We start from the raw sequence: 17,196 nt of genomic DNA, 5'->3' as shown, positions 1-17,196 counted from the left end.
GAGATTTATTGTTGGTGATTGTATGGGTTTTGGCCAGATTGAGTAGCAATACATGAACAAGAAATTACGAAAAAAAAAGATTTAAGACCTACAACACAATATTTCAGTAAATTTAAGACTTTTTAAGGCCTAAAATTTGGATTTTGAGACTTAATACATTTTAAGACCCTGCAGAAACGCTGTTTGTTGGCCATCAGTTTTATTGACAGGTCATTCAGCAAATCAAAATCCAAATACTTTAAGTGTATTAATTGTGTTTGTTCTAATCAGACTTGATTAAAACAGTCTGCAGAAACACTCTGATTGACATTCTCCCTTTGTACGTGTCATCAGAGGGGGAAAGCCCCGCCCACTAGTGACCATCTCTTCCTCATTAGCATAGGACGTTAGTCTTGTTTTTGAATCTGCCACTATGCCGACACACAGGGATTTGTAGCTCCGCCCTCTTTTGAAAATCTCATTTGAATTTAAAGCGACAGTCACCAAAACGCCACAATTATTATCAAAGCCGAAAAGGGTCCGTTTCAAAGAGTTAGAAAACATTACCTGTGTGGTATTTTGAGCTAAAACTTTACATACACACACACACACACACACATCAGAGACTTATTTTGCATCTTGTAAACAGTGGCATACTGGGACCTCTGTAATTCACATCAGCAGTAATTCAGTATCTTGTCTGCTGACCTGTCCTGATCCAGCGGATGGTGGGAGTCTGTCGGCCCTTTGCTGAACACTGCAGAAATCCCTCTTTATTGAGCTCCAGGCACTGGTAGGCCTGCGGTGTTGGCGTGAACTTCAGACGCTCTGAAACAGAAACAATAATAGCAGACCCTTGCTGAGAAGTGCTCTGTAGCAACTTATACAGTGGGGGAAATACGCATTGAACACAACACCATATTTCTAAAGGTGCCGTTGACTTGAAATGTTCACTCTGATGTTGGTAATACCCAAAGAAATTCATATATGCAAAGAAATCAAAACGAATTAGTTTAAAAATGAAGTACTGTGTAATGAAATGAAATGACACAGGGAAAAAGTATTGAACACATGAAGAAAGGGAGGTGTAGAAAGACATGGAAAGCCCAGACAGCAGCTGAAATCCCTCAGCAGTTCTTCAGCAACCCTTTTCCTCAGTGTAAATGAATATCAGCTGCTTCAGTCCAACATCTACATTAGCAGGAGGATGAAGATGAACCCAGGGTGGACATTTCAGCAAAACAATGACCCAAAACACAGCCGAGGAAACTCTCAAATGCTTTCAGAGAAAGAAAACCAAGCTGTAGAATGGCCCAGCCAATCACCTGACTCAAATCCAATGGAAAATACAAAATAAAGCTCAGATTTGATAGACGAGACCCACAGAACCATCAAGATTTTTACACCAAATAAGACTTTAATATAAAGTATTAAACATATTTTAGTAGTTCAGTACTTTCTCCTTCTGTCATTCAACTGTTATTAACACACAGCACCCATTTCTCAGATTTCTTCTGTTTTATTTTAATGTTGGTATTGTGTGTGCTTTTACCAAAATCTGGTTTAATCCCACGTCAACAGCTCCTTTAGAAATAATATACCCAGGAAAAAACACGACGTGTTCAATACTCATTACACAGAGTCATCAAACTATGCTTTTGCTTGTTGTGAATACATGCCCTCTAGTGTAAGAAATGACACACTGTGCCTTTAAGACTCAAAAATAAAACACAACAAAAGTTCCTCACCAAGCACAAAAACCCTCGCCTGGGCATTCACTCTTCCTGCCTCCGTTCTGCTCTCGCAGCTGTACATGTGGCCGTCATACACCTCCACGTTATTTATACGAAGAGTCCCATTGGAGAAGAGCTTGAAGCGGACGTCCTGTCAAAAAGACAGAAAGAGTGCATTAAATAACAACATGAATAAAGAAATAAAAATAAACTAGGGACTGCATTTGAAACAGGTGTTACTTTATGCGTTTCTTTCTTCTTTCCTGTAACCATTGACTTCCATAGTATTTTTTGTTTCTATAACTGAAGTCAATGGTTTCAAACATTCTTCAAAATATCTTCTTTTGTGTTATACAAAATAATAAAAAAAAACTTTTAAAAGGTTTATAACTTTTAGTTTAAATAAAAAATAATAATAATAATAATAAAAATAATAATAATAATAATAATAATAAATAAATATATATCTAAATATATATATATATATATATATATATATATATATATATATATATATATATATATATATATATATATATATATATGAATGAAATTAAATTTATTAAAATAATTAAATAATTTAAAATAAAATAAAATGGAATACGTAGATAAATAAAACAAAATAAAATAAAAACAAAACAGGTGAACTATCACTTTAATAATTGACTAAATAAATGAATGACTAGACGAATACCTAAAATAAATAAAGTCAATAGTTTCAAACATTCTTCAAAACATCTTTTGTCTTCTTCAGAATAAAGAAACTGATAAAGATTTATAACAAAGTTGATGGAGAGTAAATGTTAAGTAAATATTTGTTTTTAGATGATCTATCACTTAAATAATAAATAAAAAAATTAAACGAATTTGATAGTTTCAAACATTCTTCAAAATATCTTCTTTTGTGTTTGACAGAATAAAGAAACTTATAAAGGTTTATAACAAATTTAAGAGTAAATGTTGAGTAAATATTAGGTTTGAGGTAAACTATCACTGAAATAAATCAATCAATCAATCAATAAATAAAACAAAGTCGATAGTTTCAAACATTCTTCAAAATATCTTATTTTGTCTTCTTCAGAATAGGGAAACTTATAAAGGTTTATAACAAAGTTGATGGAGAGTAAATAGTTGAATAAATATGTGTTTTCAGGTGAACTACCACTTTAATAAATAAATAAATAAATAATAAATAAATAATTAAAACGAATTTGATAGTTTCAAACCTTCTTTAAAATATCTTTTGTGTTCTACAGAATAAAGAAACTCAAAGGTTTATAACTACCTAATGGAGAGTAAATCTTGAGTAAATATTCATTTTCAGGTGAACTATCACTTTAATAAATAAGTAAATAAATGAAGTCAGTAGTTTTAAACATTCTTCAAAATATCTTCTTTTTTGTTCTACAGAATAAAGAAACATGTAAAGGTTAATAACCATTTGATTTGAACTATCACTTTAATAAATAAATAAATAAATAAAATTAAGTCAATAGTTTCAAACATTCTTCAAAATATCTTTTGTGTTCAACAGAATAAAGAAACTTTTAAAGGTTTATAACAAAGTTGATGGAGAGTAAATGTTGAGTAAAGAATTGTTTTCAGGTGATCGATCACTTTAATAAATAAGTAAATAAAATTAAGTTAATAGTTTCAAGCATTCTACAAAATATCTTCTTTGGTGTTCTACAGAATAATGAAACTTAAAAAGGTTTATGACCACTTGATGGAGATTAAATGCTGAGTAAATATTTATTTTCAGATGAACTATATCAGTTTAATAAATAAATAAAAAAAGTTAATAGTTTCAAACATTCTTCAAAATATCTTATTTTGTGTAAAAATGAAACAAATAGATAAATAAAATAAACAAAACAGGTGACCTATCACTTTAATAAATGACTAAATAGATGACTAAATAAATAAAGTGAATAGTTTCAAACATTTTTCGTAATTTTTTTTGTCTCCTACAAAGAAACTCGTAAAGTTTAAAACCACTTGATGGAGACTAAATGTTGAGTAAATATTCATTTTTAGGTGAACTATTACTTAAATAAATAATAAATAAAATGAAGTCTATATTTTAAAACATTCTTCAAAATATCTCATTTTGTCTTCTACAGAATAAAGAAACTTATAAAGGTTTATAACAAACTTGATAGAGAGTAAATGTTGAGTAAACTTTCATTTTCAGGTGAACTATTACTGATAAATGAAGTCAAGTTTCAAACATTCTTCAAAATATCTTTGTCTTCTTCAGAATAAAGAAAAGTATAAATATATATATAACTAAGTTGATGGAGAGTAAATAGTTGAGTAAATATTTGTTTTCAGGTGAACTATCACTTTAATAAATAAATGAATAAAAACAAATAAATAAATGAAGTTAATAGTTTCAAACATTCTACAAAATATCTTCTTTTGTGTTTAACAGAATAAAGAAACTCGTAAAGGTGTATAACCACTTATGTAGAGTAAATGTTGAGTAAATATTCATTTTCAGGTGAACTATCATTTTAATAAATAAATAAATCAAATAATAAAATGAAGTTAATAGTTTCAAACATTCTTCAAAATATTTTATTTTGTGCTCTTCAGAATAAAAGAAATGTATAAAGGTTTATAACAAACTTGATAGAGTAAATGTTGAGTAAATTTTCATTTTCAGGTGAACTATTACTGATAAATGAAGTCAAGTTTTAAACATTCTTCAAAATATCTTTGTCTTCTTTATAATAAAGAAACGTATAAGTATATATAACTAAGTTGATGGAGAGTAAATAGTTGAGTAAATATTTGTTTTCAGGTGAGCTATCACTTTAATAAATAAATAAATCAAATAATAAAATGAATTAATAGTTTCAAACATTCTTCAAAGAATTTTCTTTTGTGCTCTTCAGAATAAAAGAAATGTATAAAGGTTTATAACAAACTTGATAGAGTAAATGTTGAGTAAATTTTCATTTTCAGGTGATCTATAACTTTAATAAGTAAATCAACCAGTGAATAAATAATTTCAAACATTCTTCAAAATATCTTCTTTTGTTTTCTACAGAATAAAGAAACTCAAAGGTGTATAAACACTTGTTGGAGAGTAAATGTTGAGTAAAGATTTATTTTCAGATGAACTATCACTTTAATAAATAAATAAATCCATAAACAAAATCTCAATGAATCTGCATGTAAATAAAAAGCCTCCACAATGACGTCACGATCTCCACTGCAGCAGAGGATCAACTTTCACCTTCGCAAAGAAAAAATGAGCAGAGCTTTAATTTCAGAGAGACGTGAAAAGCCTACAGTGGCCTCAGGACAAGGTTCGAGATCGTGTTGCTAATATAATAGTGGCGTGACATCAGTGTGCGCCTCACCTCTGCGCTGATTGGCTGCAAGTTGCGGTACCATGTGACCTGTGGTTCGGGGTTGGCTCGCGTGTGGCAGTGCAGGAACCCAGCGCGACCTTCCTCCAGCTGACTGTCCACTGGCTTCTGGACCCACTCCGGCTTGGCTGCACATCAGGAGAAAGTGTTCAGGAATTAAAGAGTCATAAAACACTAAAAGCACATATTTTTGAGATCTTGACAGATATATACAGTCGAAGGCAAAATTACTCGCCCTCCTGTGAATGTTTCCAATATTTCCCACGTTTAACAGATTCAGGATTTTTTCACAGTATGTCTGATAATATTGTTTCTTCTGGAGAAAGTCTTATTTGTTTTATTTTGGCTAGAATAAAAGCAGTTTTTTATTTTTTTTAAACCATTTTAAGGTCAATATTATTAGCTCCCTCAAGCAATATTTGTTTTTCGACTTTTATAAATGAGAGCCCCGGTCTGGGATTACATATATTAGTCTCTTTAAAAGAACACTCCACTTTATTTATGAAAATAGGCTCATTTTACAGTTCTCCTAGTGTTAAACCGCTGAGTTTTATCATTTTTTTAATCAATTCAGCCAATATCCGGGTCTGGCGGGAGAACTTTTAGCTTAGCTTAGCATAAATCATTGAATCGGATTAGACCATTAGCATCTCACTCAAAAAATGACCAAAAAGCTCTTCTAGAGTTATACATATGAGTTTCACCATTTTTTAATCGATTCAGCCTCCAACTCCAGGTCTGGCAGGAGAACTTTTAGCTTAGCTTAGCATAGACTAGTAAATCGGATTAGACCATTAGCATCTCACTCAAAAACGATCAAAGAGCTCTTCTAGAGTTATACACAAGAGTTTTGCCTTTTTGTTTTCATCTATTCATCTATTCAGCCGATCTCCAGGTCTGGCAGGAGCACTTTTAGCTTATTTTAGCTTCGCATAGATCATTGAATCGGATTAGACCAATAGCATCTCATCAAAAAATGACCAAAGAGCTCTTCTAGAGTAATACATGTGAATTTTTCCTTTTTTAAAATTTATTCAGACGATCTCTGGGTCTGGCGGGAGCTCTTTTAGCTTAGCTTAGCATAGATCATTAAATCAGATTAGACTGTTAGCATCTTGCTTAAAAATGACCAAGAGCTTTGATCTTTTTTCTATTTAAAGCTGGTCTCTTTTGTAGGTACACTGTGTACTGAAAGCTCGAACACACTGGTATGCTCTTCGCTCATGCTTTTCATCAGTGTTATTTCAAGATTGAATAAAAGTGAATATGGTTGAGCGCCTCCAAGTGGTGTTTACGATAAATTCAGGAGCTCCAGGCACTTGAACAAAAGTGCCAATCTGGTTGATGGAGAAGTTTTTTAAAAATTATTTTCAAAATAAAAAAAACAAGCATGAGGCATTTCTTTAAAGAGCCCCTATTGTGGGTTTTTGAGAATGATCGTCATGCAGTGTGTAGCACAGCTCTAAGTGAAGAAAAACATCCAGCTGAGGGTTAAATCTGAACATGCACCGTGTTTAATGGAGTGTTCATGGAGACACGGCTGTGGGGAATAAAGGGTTTGGTCAGTCGACTCATTTTTCATTTTCAATATCTGTTTCTAAAATGAAAATCCAATGACCAAAAGATACACTGACCGTTTCTTTTTTCTAGAAAATAAAAATAAAAATGCAATGGCTATCACATCGAAAAGAAAACACAATGGCTATTGGTTTTCAACATTTTCGGTCAAGTCACCATGGGAAGTTTTTGGAGAGAGAATAGTCGTTTATTTATGCTCCTGAAAGTTCCTATTGCGCTCACAATGACAGATTTTTTGTCATTGAGTCGGATGTCAGACAGAACCTTAATTCAGTATTAGTAACGGCCATAATGGTGGAAAACCAGTGGAATGAAATATACTCATTAGAGGACAGTAAGGCACTAACTTTACCGTTTAATTCTGAATGTGTCATGTATAAAAGCCATAACAGTGCTCTATAAGCACAGACTTTGTGTTCAGGTCTCCATTTTAGATGAACTTGCATGGTCTGAACAGTGGCGGTCCTACGGATGGGGGTGGGGGGGGTGGTGGGGGGGATTTGGGGGTGCCACCGTGTCAACAAGCTTGGCCCCTCCTCTGGCCCCCCAAAATTTGGACGCGTATTTTAGTGTCAAAACGCCACGGAGAAGCGAAATCAGCCATCGATGGCACGCGAAAGTGAGTGCGTGCTCTCGCTCTCTCTGCCAGTGACGGTGCTGCGCAGTGCACACTTCAGTTCCCTGCATTCGTCAGAAGTTAACCCCAAATTGACACAGGTAATAAAAAGATTCATCTTCAGTTATGTTCATGCTGTGAAACACGATCAAAATGGCCACTGTTGATTATATTAGGCTTCTGTTTTCAATAGCGATTTCAAAACATTTAATAGAGGAAGTCCTCGGCTATGCAGAGGCTATTATTAATCAGAAATTGAGTGTACATAGTTTTACGTTAGGAAATGCAGTCTTGAACTTACAAACAGTCGGCAAGTACTGGAAAACAGATGCAACTCATTGAACCAGTTTAGTTTTCAGTCACGCTCATGTAACAGTCATATTCAACTCGTTTAGTTTTGCCTTCATTCGTTTTTGATTTCAGTCGTGACAAGTCTAGTGGGGAAAAATATTATAATTTTTAAATAAGACGGGGAGCATAGATCCTTAGCATAGATCATTAAATCAGATTCGACTGTTAGCATTTCGGGGTTTATGAAGACAGGGCAGCACAGTGGCGCAGTTAGTAGCACATTCGCCTCACAGCAAGAAGGTTGCTGGTTCACGCCCCGGCTGGGTCAGTTGGCATTTCTGTGTGGAGTTTGCATGTTCTCCCCGTGTTTGTGTAGGTTTCCTCCTGGTGCTCTGGTTTCTCCCACAAGTCCAAAAACGTGTGGTTTAGGTGAATTGGGTAAGCTAAATTGTCTGTGGTGTATGAGTGTTTCCCAGTGATGGGTTGCAGCTGGAAGGGCATCCGCTGCGTAAAACATATGCTGGATAAGTTGGCGGTTCATTCCACTGTGGTGACACCAGATTAATAAAGGGACAAAGCAGAAAAGAAAATTAATGAATGAATGTTTATGAAGACTTCACAGTGATGCATAAATCAATGGCTTCGAATAATTGTTAAAGTAGTTTGTGATGCATGTTAAAGTGTGCCCCCTAAAAGTACAAGTGGCCCCTGCCCGGCCCCCCAGTTACTCTGGTCTAGAACTGCCACTGGGTCTGAAGAGCGGAGTGCGCTGATTAGGCCTGTCTCGATACTCTCGTTCTGGCGTAACAGTCAAGAACAATGTTTTTAAAAAGTTATCATCAGTATTATTACCAGAGTTGGGTGTAAGACGTTCCACAGTACAAGGTTATTAGAGTTAACAAAAACGAACGAAAAAACGCCAAACTGAAACTGAAAAAATCATATTCGTTAACTGAAATAAAAATAAAAATGAGAGTTTTTAAAAAACAAATAGAACTCACTGAAACTGTATTATACATTCATTCATTTTCTTTTCGGCTTAGTCCCTTTATAAATCTGCGGTCGCCACAGCGGAATGAACCGCCAACTTATCCAGCACATGTTTTACACAGCAGATGCCCTTCCAGCCACAAACCATCACTGGTAAACACTCATACACTAACACACATACACTACGGACTATTTAGCTTACTCAATTCACTTATACCGCATGTCTTTGGACTTGTGGGGGAAACCGGAGCACCCGGAGGAAACCCACGCGAACACGGGGAGAACATTCAAACTCCACACAGAAACACCAACCGACCCAGCCCGGGCTCGAACCAGCAACCTTCTTGCTGTGAGGCAATTGTGCTACCCACTGCGCCACCGTGCTACCCCAATGTAATGCGTTCTCACATTAAATTAAACTCACATTTAAAACATATAAGTCACAAATTGCAAATAACTTACAGCAAGAAAAAGGCACTGATGTCAGCTACATTTTTCATTAGTCACGGGGTGTTAAACATTGTCAAAAAGCATCCTAGTGTGCACGGGCCTTAAGACTGACAGATAATGAAAAGTTGTTATTTTCTAAGCTGATCTAGCTAGCAACTAAACTCTCATTCTGGAGTAATAATCAAGAAACTTTACTGCTTTACCGTGACTGAAGCAAGGCACTGACATTACATAGAGCCCGAAAATCAGCCAACTTCTTTCAATATAATCAATGTGCCGCTCATGTTGCAAAATGCACCTACAGAAGAGTCAAGCTTTAAATAGGACAATAGGAAAAAATATTTATCTGATGCTGTTTTACAGCAGTTTAATTCAGTGGTTGGTTCATCCCCAACATTACAAAAGGGTATTCAATTTGAACTGTGCACAAGGGTTAAAATAATAATATTTAAGATACAGATCAGAGATCAGACACATCTGACTATTTAAAGTTCTGACCCACCCATACATCTTGTTTTGACGTCCTTTAGGGAGACCAAGTGTTAATTAGGGGGATCAATCTCCCCCAAACCCCCATGTAATTCACACTCTGTTTTCAGTGTAATTCTTGTTACTCTTTTATAAAGGCTTTTGTCTCCTCATACTATGCAGTAGTGTTTACAACACACACTTTTGCTATTTTCCGCTAGTAATGATATTTTTATTTGAGTATTTCAATTCAGTACTCTGTTGATCATTGTTCACTTACTGGCCACAGTGACGGTCAGCTCTTGTTTCTTCTGTCCAGCCTTGTTTTGAGCAAAGCATGTATAGATGCCAGAGTCTTCTCCACGCGTGGGACTGAAGATCAGGTCGTGTCCATCCTGATAAACTCTGCCCTGGTCTGGGACCCTCTGTCCCGCGCGCTCCCACCACACCTCGGGCTGCGGGTGTCCATAGGGAGGTCGACAGGTGACCCGCTCTAGAGAATCAGCACTGAACACACGAGACTGCTTCGCCATCATGTCCTCGATTTCTGAAACGGGTAAAAATAACAAAACTGGTTTAGGGCTGCATGATTAATTGTATCGCAATAACAATATTTTATAATCAGTAAATTCTCATGATCAGTATTGTCGTGATCTGACATTATAGCCGTTATTTTGAATGGGCTTCGCCATCTTTTTTTCTTTTTTTAAGATTTATTTTTGGCCTTTTTGTCTTTATTAAGTGGATAGGACAGTATTTCAGACAGGATGCGAAGTGGGAGAGAGGGGGGTAAGGACGGGAAATGTCCTTGAGCCGGGATTTGAACTCGGGAGGCCCTGAAGTGCTACTGCACCATATGTCAGCGCGCTAACCACTAGGCAATTGCGGCGACATCTTTTTTTGATGGTTTGCATAGGGCTGCGCAATTAATACTATTTTTTTTTAATCACAATAACAATATTTGTGACCCACGATCATTAAATAAATATTGTCGCAATTTAACTTTATCAGCCATTATTTTTAATGGGCTTCGCCATCATATTCTCGATTTCTGAAACGGTCACAAAACAAGAAAAACTGGTGTGAACGTGGCTGCACAATTAATCCTATTTTTTCATTGTGTAACGATATTTGTGATCTGCGATTTTTTTAATTGCAATAACGATATTTCACGATCACTAATTAAATATTGTCGTGACTTTACAATATAAAAACAAAGTCATTATTATAAATGGGCTTCGCCAACATGTACTAGAAATGGTCAAACGCATAAGCTGAAATAGTCAAAAAACTAGTTTGCATTGGGCTCCACGATTAATCTTATTTTTATCGCGATAACAATATTTCACAATCAGTAAATAAATATTTTTGCAATTTTACATTATAAAGACTAAGCCTTTATTTTTAATGGGTTTCGCTATCATGTCCTAGATTTCTAAAACAGTCAATAAACAAAAAATTGGTTTTTATTGGGCCGCACGTTTAATCATATTTTTTTTTAATCACGATAACGATAATTTCACAATCAGTAAATAAATAGTCACGATTTTTTTTTTATAAAAACCAAGCTGATATTTTAATGGGCTTTTCCATCATGTCCTCGATTTCTGAAACAGTCGAAAAACTAGTTTGCTTAGAGCTGCATGATTAATCCTGTTTTCATCGCGATAATGATATTTCGCGATCACGAAAAATAAAAAGTTGCAATTTGACATAATAAGTTTTTATTTTTAATGGGCTTCGCCATAATGTCCTCGATTTCTGAAATTATACAAAAATTATACAATTTTTATTGTGATAACGACATTTGTGATCCACGATCAGCAAATCAAGTTGCAATGTTACATTATAAGCTGTTATTACTAATGGGTTTACACCATCATGTCCTCGATTTCTGAAACAATCAAAAAACTGGTTTGAATTGGGCTCAACGAACAATCCTATGTTTTATCGCAATAACAATATTACACGATTAGTAAATGAATATTATCGCGGTTTGACATAAGCCACTATTTTGACTGGGCTTCACTATCATGTCCTCGATTTCTGAAACAGTCAAAAAACTGGTTTGCATTGGGCTGGACGATTAATCCCATTTTTATTGCGATAACAGTAGTTGTGACCCATGATCAGTAAATAAATATTGTCGTGATTGTATATTATAAAGACCGAACCTTTTTTTGATGGGTTTCGCCATCATGTCCTCAATTTCTGAAACAGTCAAAAATTGGTTTGCTTAGGGCTATGCAGTTAATTAGATTTTTATCACGATAACGATATTTGACCCACAATCAGTAAATAAATAGTCACAGTTTTGCATTATAAGCTGTTATTTTAAATGGGTTTCGCCATCATGTCCTCAATTTCTGAAACAGTCAAAAAGCAAAAAACTGACATGAATGGGGCTGCACGATTAATTCGATTTTTTATTGCAATAATTGTATTTCACAATCAGTAAATAAATATTGTCGGGATTTGACATTATAAAGACCCAACTGATATTTTTAATAGGCTTCACCATCATGTTCTCAATTTCTGAAACAGTGGAAAAACTGATTAGCATTGGGCTGCACAATTAATCCTATTTTGTGTCGTGATATCAGTATTTCACGATTAGTAAATAAATATTGTCGCGGTTTGACATAAGCCACTATTTTTACTGGGCTTTGCCATCATGTCCTCGATTTCTGAGGTTAGCAGAAAAAGATGGAGAGCAAAACATAAGACAAAGGTAATGTGAGTTAACAGAGCTTTTCTCCAGAGGTTCGTTTTTAGCATTGTACATTCTTATTCCTATTATTATTTTTTAGGGGTTTTTCACCTTCAATTTGGACAGGAAAGTGGAGATTATAGGCAGGAAAGTATTGGGAGCAGGGAGAGAAGAAGGGTCGGCAAAGGATCTCGAGCCGGGAATCGAACTCGGGTCGCCGTGAGCACCATGGTGCTATATGTCGGCGCACTTTACCACTAGGCTATTGACGCTGACAGCATTGTACATTCTATATTTGAATGATACAACATTTATTTTATACATAATCTACACTATGCTTTTTAAAATTAATGTATTTATTATTAATTCATTTAATTAAGATCGCAATGCAATTCTGTGTGCCTTGCACAGGTGAGTGGGCTTGACAAACCACCTGTAGAAAACAAACTCTTCATCTCTCTAGCACTTTAACATGCACCAGTTTGCACCAGACTTTTTTTTACAATCACTGCATATCTCTATAAAACACTGTGTGTTTTTGAGTGTGGGCTTGACAAAAAACCTGTAGAAACACTATTCTCTGCTTATGCGCCAGACATCTAAATTCCATCTTACAAGGACTCAATAACTTATTTACATTATGGGATGTTTTTTATAAGTTGTTTACATTTTAAGACTTTTTATATAAAAAACAAATGCTACACACATATTGTTTGCTATGGATTGCACAAATTTTGAAGCTCAATATCTCAAAATCATTCAGAACGCAGATAGAACCTTATAAATCCAAGGTGACGTCTAGTTCTGTCTCATGTAAAAGTTCTTGCATAGTCTGTTTATTTGTCCTCTAGAGGCTTCCTATCATCTTTTTTTTTCTGCAGGATGTTAATGAAGCTGTGTGTTGTGTTACCTGCGATCCGCAGCGAGGCCTCGAGGGAGACAGGTGGGCCCCGGGGCCCCTGAGCCACACATTTATACAGGCCTGTGTTTCTCTGCTTCACCTGAGTGATCAACAGAGAGCCATTGCTCAGGATAAACACCCTGCAGATTGAAGAGAAAGGAGAGTTCAATAAATGTGACCCTGGACCACAATTCCACATTTCTTTATCTATTTGAGATTTATACATCATATAAAGATACACTTTAACTCTGAAAACTGGACTGAAGCAGCTTCCATTCACTAAAACTTCATCTATACTCACCGGCCACTTTATTAGGTACACCTGTCCAACTGCTCGTTAACACAAATTTCTAATCAGCCAATCAGATGACAGCAACCCAATGCATTTAGGCATGTAGACATGGTCAAGACGATCTGTTGCAATTCAAACTGAGCATCAGAATGGGGAAGAAAGGTGATTTAAGTGACTTTGAACGTGGCATGGTTGCTGGTGCCAGACGGGCTGGTCTGAGTATTTCAGAAACTGCTGATCTACTGGGATTTTCATGCACAACCATCTCTAGGGTTTACAGAGAATGGTCTGAAAAAGAGAAAACATCCAGCAAGCGGCAGTTCTGTTGGCGCAAATGCCTTGTTGATGCCAGAGGTCAGAGGAGAATGGCCAGACTGGTTACAACCGAGGTCTGCAGTAGAGCATCACTGAACGTCCAACCATGAGGCAGATGGGCTACAGCAGCAGAAGACCACATCGGGTGCCACTCCTGTCAGCCAAGAACAGGAAACTGAGGCTACAATTCACACAGGCTCACCAAAGCTGGACAATAGAAGATTGGAAAAACGTTGCCTGGTCTTATGAGTCTCAATTTCTGCTGCGACATTCAGATGGTAGGGTCAGAATTTGGTGTCAACAATATGAAATCATGGATCCATACTGCCTTGTATCAACAGTTCAGGCTGGTGGTGGTGGTGTAATGGTGTGGGGGATATTTTCTAGGCACACTTTGGGCCCATTAGTACCAATTGACCATCGTGTCAACGCCACAGACAATCTGAGTATTGGTGCTGACCATGTCCATCCCTTTATGACCACAGTGTACCCATCTTCTGATGGCTACTTCCAGCAGGATAACGCGCCACGTCATACAGCGTGAATCATCTCAGACTGGTTTCTTGAACATGACAATGAGTTCACTGTACTCAAATGGCCTCTACAGTCACCAGTACTCAATCCAATAGAGCACTTTTGGGATGTGGTGGAACGGGAGATTCACATCATACATGTGCAGCTGATAAATCTGCTGCAACTGTGTGATGCTATCATGTCAATATGGAGCAAAATGTCTGAGGAATATTTCCAGTACCTTGTTGAATCTATGCCATTAAAGATTAAGGCAGTTCTAAAGGCAAAAAGGGGTCCAACCCTTTACTAGTAAGCTCTCCAGAAATAAAGATGAATTGAATTGAATATGAGGAGTGGGAGAGAGAGCGAGTTTTGAATTCATTGCCATATCAGCTTCTCTGGCTACTTCATGGCAAAACACCAGAGCAAATTGACAACTTTTTCTAAACATCACTTTTAAATAATAATTCAATTATACAAGAATAAAAAGACATCCACAACAATAAAAAAATACTTGAGATAAAAATCTAAAACTTTACTTGTGACAGAAATTACACCACTTCTATAAAATTGACATTTAAAAATATTTTCTTTAAAGTCTCTCAGCATAAAAATGGTTGTCTGATAACATTAAATAGGGCATTCTATACATCATATGAACTGCATAGCTGAATAAATAAGCTTTTTGCCAATCCTAAAACGTCTGTATTGTTGCACCTCTAGTATGTACTCCTAAATGGTCTTTTTCACCAGGGATGTCAAACTCAATTCCTGGAGGGCCGCAGCCCTGCAAAGTTTAGCTCCAATCCTAATTAAACACAGCAGATCAAACTAAGTCTTTCAGTCTTGTTTGAAACCTATACAGGTAAGTGTGTTGAAGCAGGGCTGGAACTAAAGTGTGCAGGGCTGCGGCCCTCCAGGAATTGAGTTTGACATCCCTGTTCTACACTGTAAAAAAATATCTATTATATTTACACAATATTTTCCATATTGTGTGATTCATGTTTTTATTTCTGTTTATTTCTGTTTTTGAGTTGCATTGTGGGATCTTGATCTTTCTTCCAGCAACTTTTAATAGGGATTTGAAGTGCTATATTGTCTGGGTTGGTGGTGTATATTACGCTACAAACCTGTGTAATAAACTGCAGCACATTTTCTGTTATTTTACAGACTTACTTCTCTAGATATTATTATTTCTTATACATCACATTATTATTTAAAATGACTAAAGTGTCAATGAAAGTTACTTTGGTAAACTGTAGAGTTGAATTTTCAACATTAAAAGTGAACAGAGCAGAGATCAACATCCCATAATGCAATTCACAACATCAAATGAACTGAAAACAAACTATGAAAACTGTTATTAACATAATTTTACAGTGCACTGAAATTCAAACCAAGTGTTTTACCGGCTCTTGTTTGCCACCAGCTCATTCTCATGGTACCACTCAACAGCGGGAATCGGCTCGGCTGTGAACTGACAGTGGAAAAGAGCTTCTTCATTCTTCATCACCACCAGATCTTCAGGTTTCACCAGCGGCTGAGGGAAACTCTTATCTGCGGAGAGACCAAAACAAAAACACACACATTACACAGCAGGAACAAGAGACCTTAACCCTAATGTGTGCTGTTGTGGGGTGTTTTCATCCACTCTGGGCTGATTTTGAGTCTTAATTTGGCCACAACTTTCTCTGTGTTTTAGCAACTGGACTGATTTTTGGTGACAAATCTTATTTTGACACATATTTTGGGAAAATGCTTTGAAAATGTTTAAAAACTCAACAATACACTCAAATTGACTTCCCTTAGGTTATGTTTGGGGGCTGTTTTTGCCCCATTGACTTCTATTATAATATTTTTGATGCACTGACAGCATAAAATTCAAACATTCTTGATTATTCTCCCTCTTGGAAAAAGATATTTTGAAAAATGTTGGAAACCTATGACCAAACATCAAGTATAATTTCTTAAATGTAATACTTAAAAACATAGCCTAGTGCTCAACCATTCAATCCTGTTACTATTATTAATAGAACATGTTTACCTTTCAATTCATTTAGCCGTCGCAAACTTGCTATTGTGGATAATAAATGTCATTATTTATAATAGTTTATCATCTTTTAAATGTTATTTAACCCTAATGTGTGCTGTTGGGTCATTTTCATCCACTCTGGGGGGATTTTTTGTCTTAATTTAGCCATAACTTTCTCTGTGTTTCAGCAAATGGGCTGATTTTTGGTAACAACCCTTATTTTTATACATATTTTGGGAAAATGCTTGAAAATTTTCAAAAACTTAATACACTCAAACTGACTCCCCTTTGGTTATGTTCGGGGCTGTTTGTGCTTCATTGACTTCCATTATAATGACACTTTTAATATAATCATGCATTCTTGATTGTTGCTGGTTTTCCCTGTTGCGAAGAAGTAAAATGTGTCATTTTCACTGTTGATCATCAGTTACAGTGCAAAAAAGCTTAGTTTCTCCCATATATGCATATGCTATATGGAGTATAGTGTGTGAGAGAGACCTTTGCACATTACTTACCTTGATATGTCTGAGAAACTCAAAATCATCCCCTCAGCTCTCAGAACACAGTAAACACACAGTAAGTATATTTCTGCACACACACTCAACTCTGCTGTTTTACTCCACTGAACTCCATATAAATCTCAGAAACTCTTTTACACAGGCCGATCTAGAGGCTTGATGCTGCCAACTGATGATCAACAGTGAAAATTAGACATTTGACCTCTTCCCAACAGGGAAAACTAGCAACAATCAAGAATGCAGGATTATGTCATGTCATGGCTTTGCAATTAAAAAATGTGATTATAATGGAAGTCAATGGGGCTAAGACATAAAGTCTCTTTAAGGCAAGTCATTTCACTCAGTGGCCATCTATGAAACGCCTCTCAGGCAGTATGGTCGGGCATTCAGTCATTTTATCATAATTATCATGTTTACAAGCCTTTTTGCA

General features: G+C 35.9%; 1 protein-coding gene across 1 annotated transcript in view; it reads right to left on the bottom strand.

Moving 5' to 3' along the window:
* The window catches only part of ptk7a (protein tyrosine kinase 7a), a 105,609-nt gene that overhangs the window by 24,277 nt on the left and 64,136 nt on the right, over positions 1–17,196 (bottom strand). The window contains exons 5-10 of the mRNA XM_056447591.1: positions 15,626–15,773; positions 13,106–13,236; positions 9,766–10,032; positions 5,084–5,220; positions 1,728–1,863; positions 688–807 (exon numbers count right to left, since the gene is read on the bottom strand). Coding sequence (XP_056303566.1) covers positions 688–807; positions 1,728–1,863; positions 5,084–5,220; positions 9,766–10,032; positions 13,106–13,236; positions 15,626–15,773 — 939 coding nt within the window. The remainder of the gene's footprint in view (positions 1–687; positions 808–1,727; positions 1,864–5,083; positions 5,221–9,765; positions 10,033–13,105; positions 13,237–15,625; positions 15,774–17,196) is intronic.

This window comes from Danio aesculapii, chromosome 22 (assembly GCF_903798145.1).
Source record: "Danio aesculapii chromosome 22, fDanAes4.1, whole genome shotgun sequence".
Lineage (NCBI taxonomy): Eukaryota > Metazoa > Chordata > Actinopteri > Cypriniformes > Danionidae > Danio > Danio aesculapii.
The sequence above is the reverse complement of the archived record's forward strand: the minus strand, read 5'-3'. Positions and strand labels throughout refer to the sequence as shown.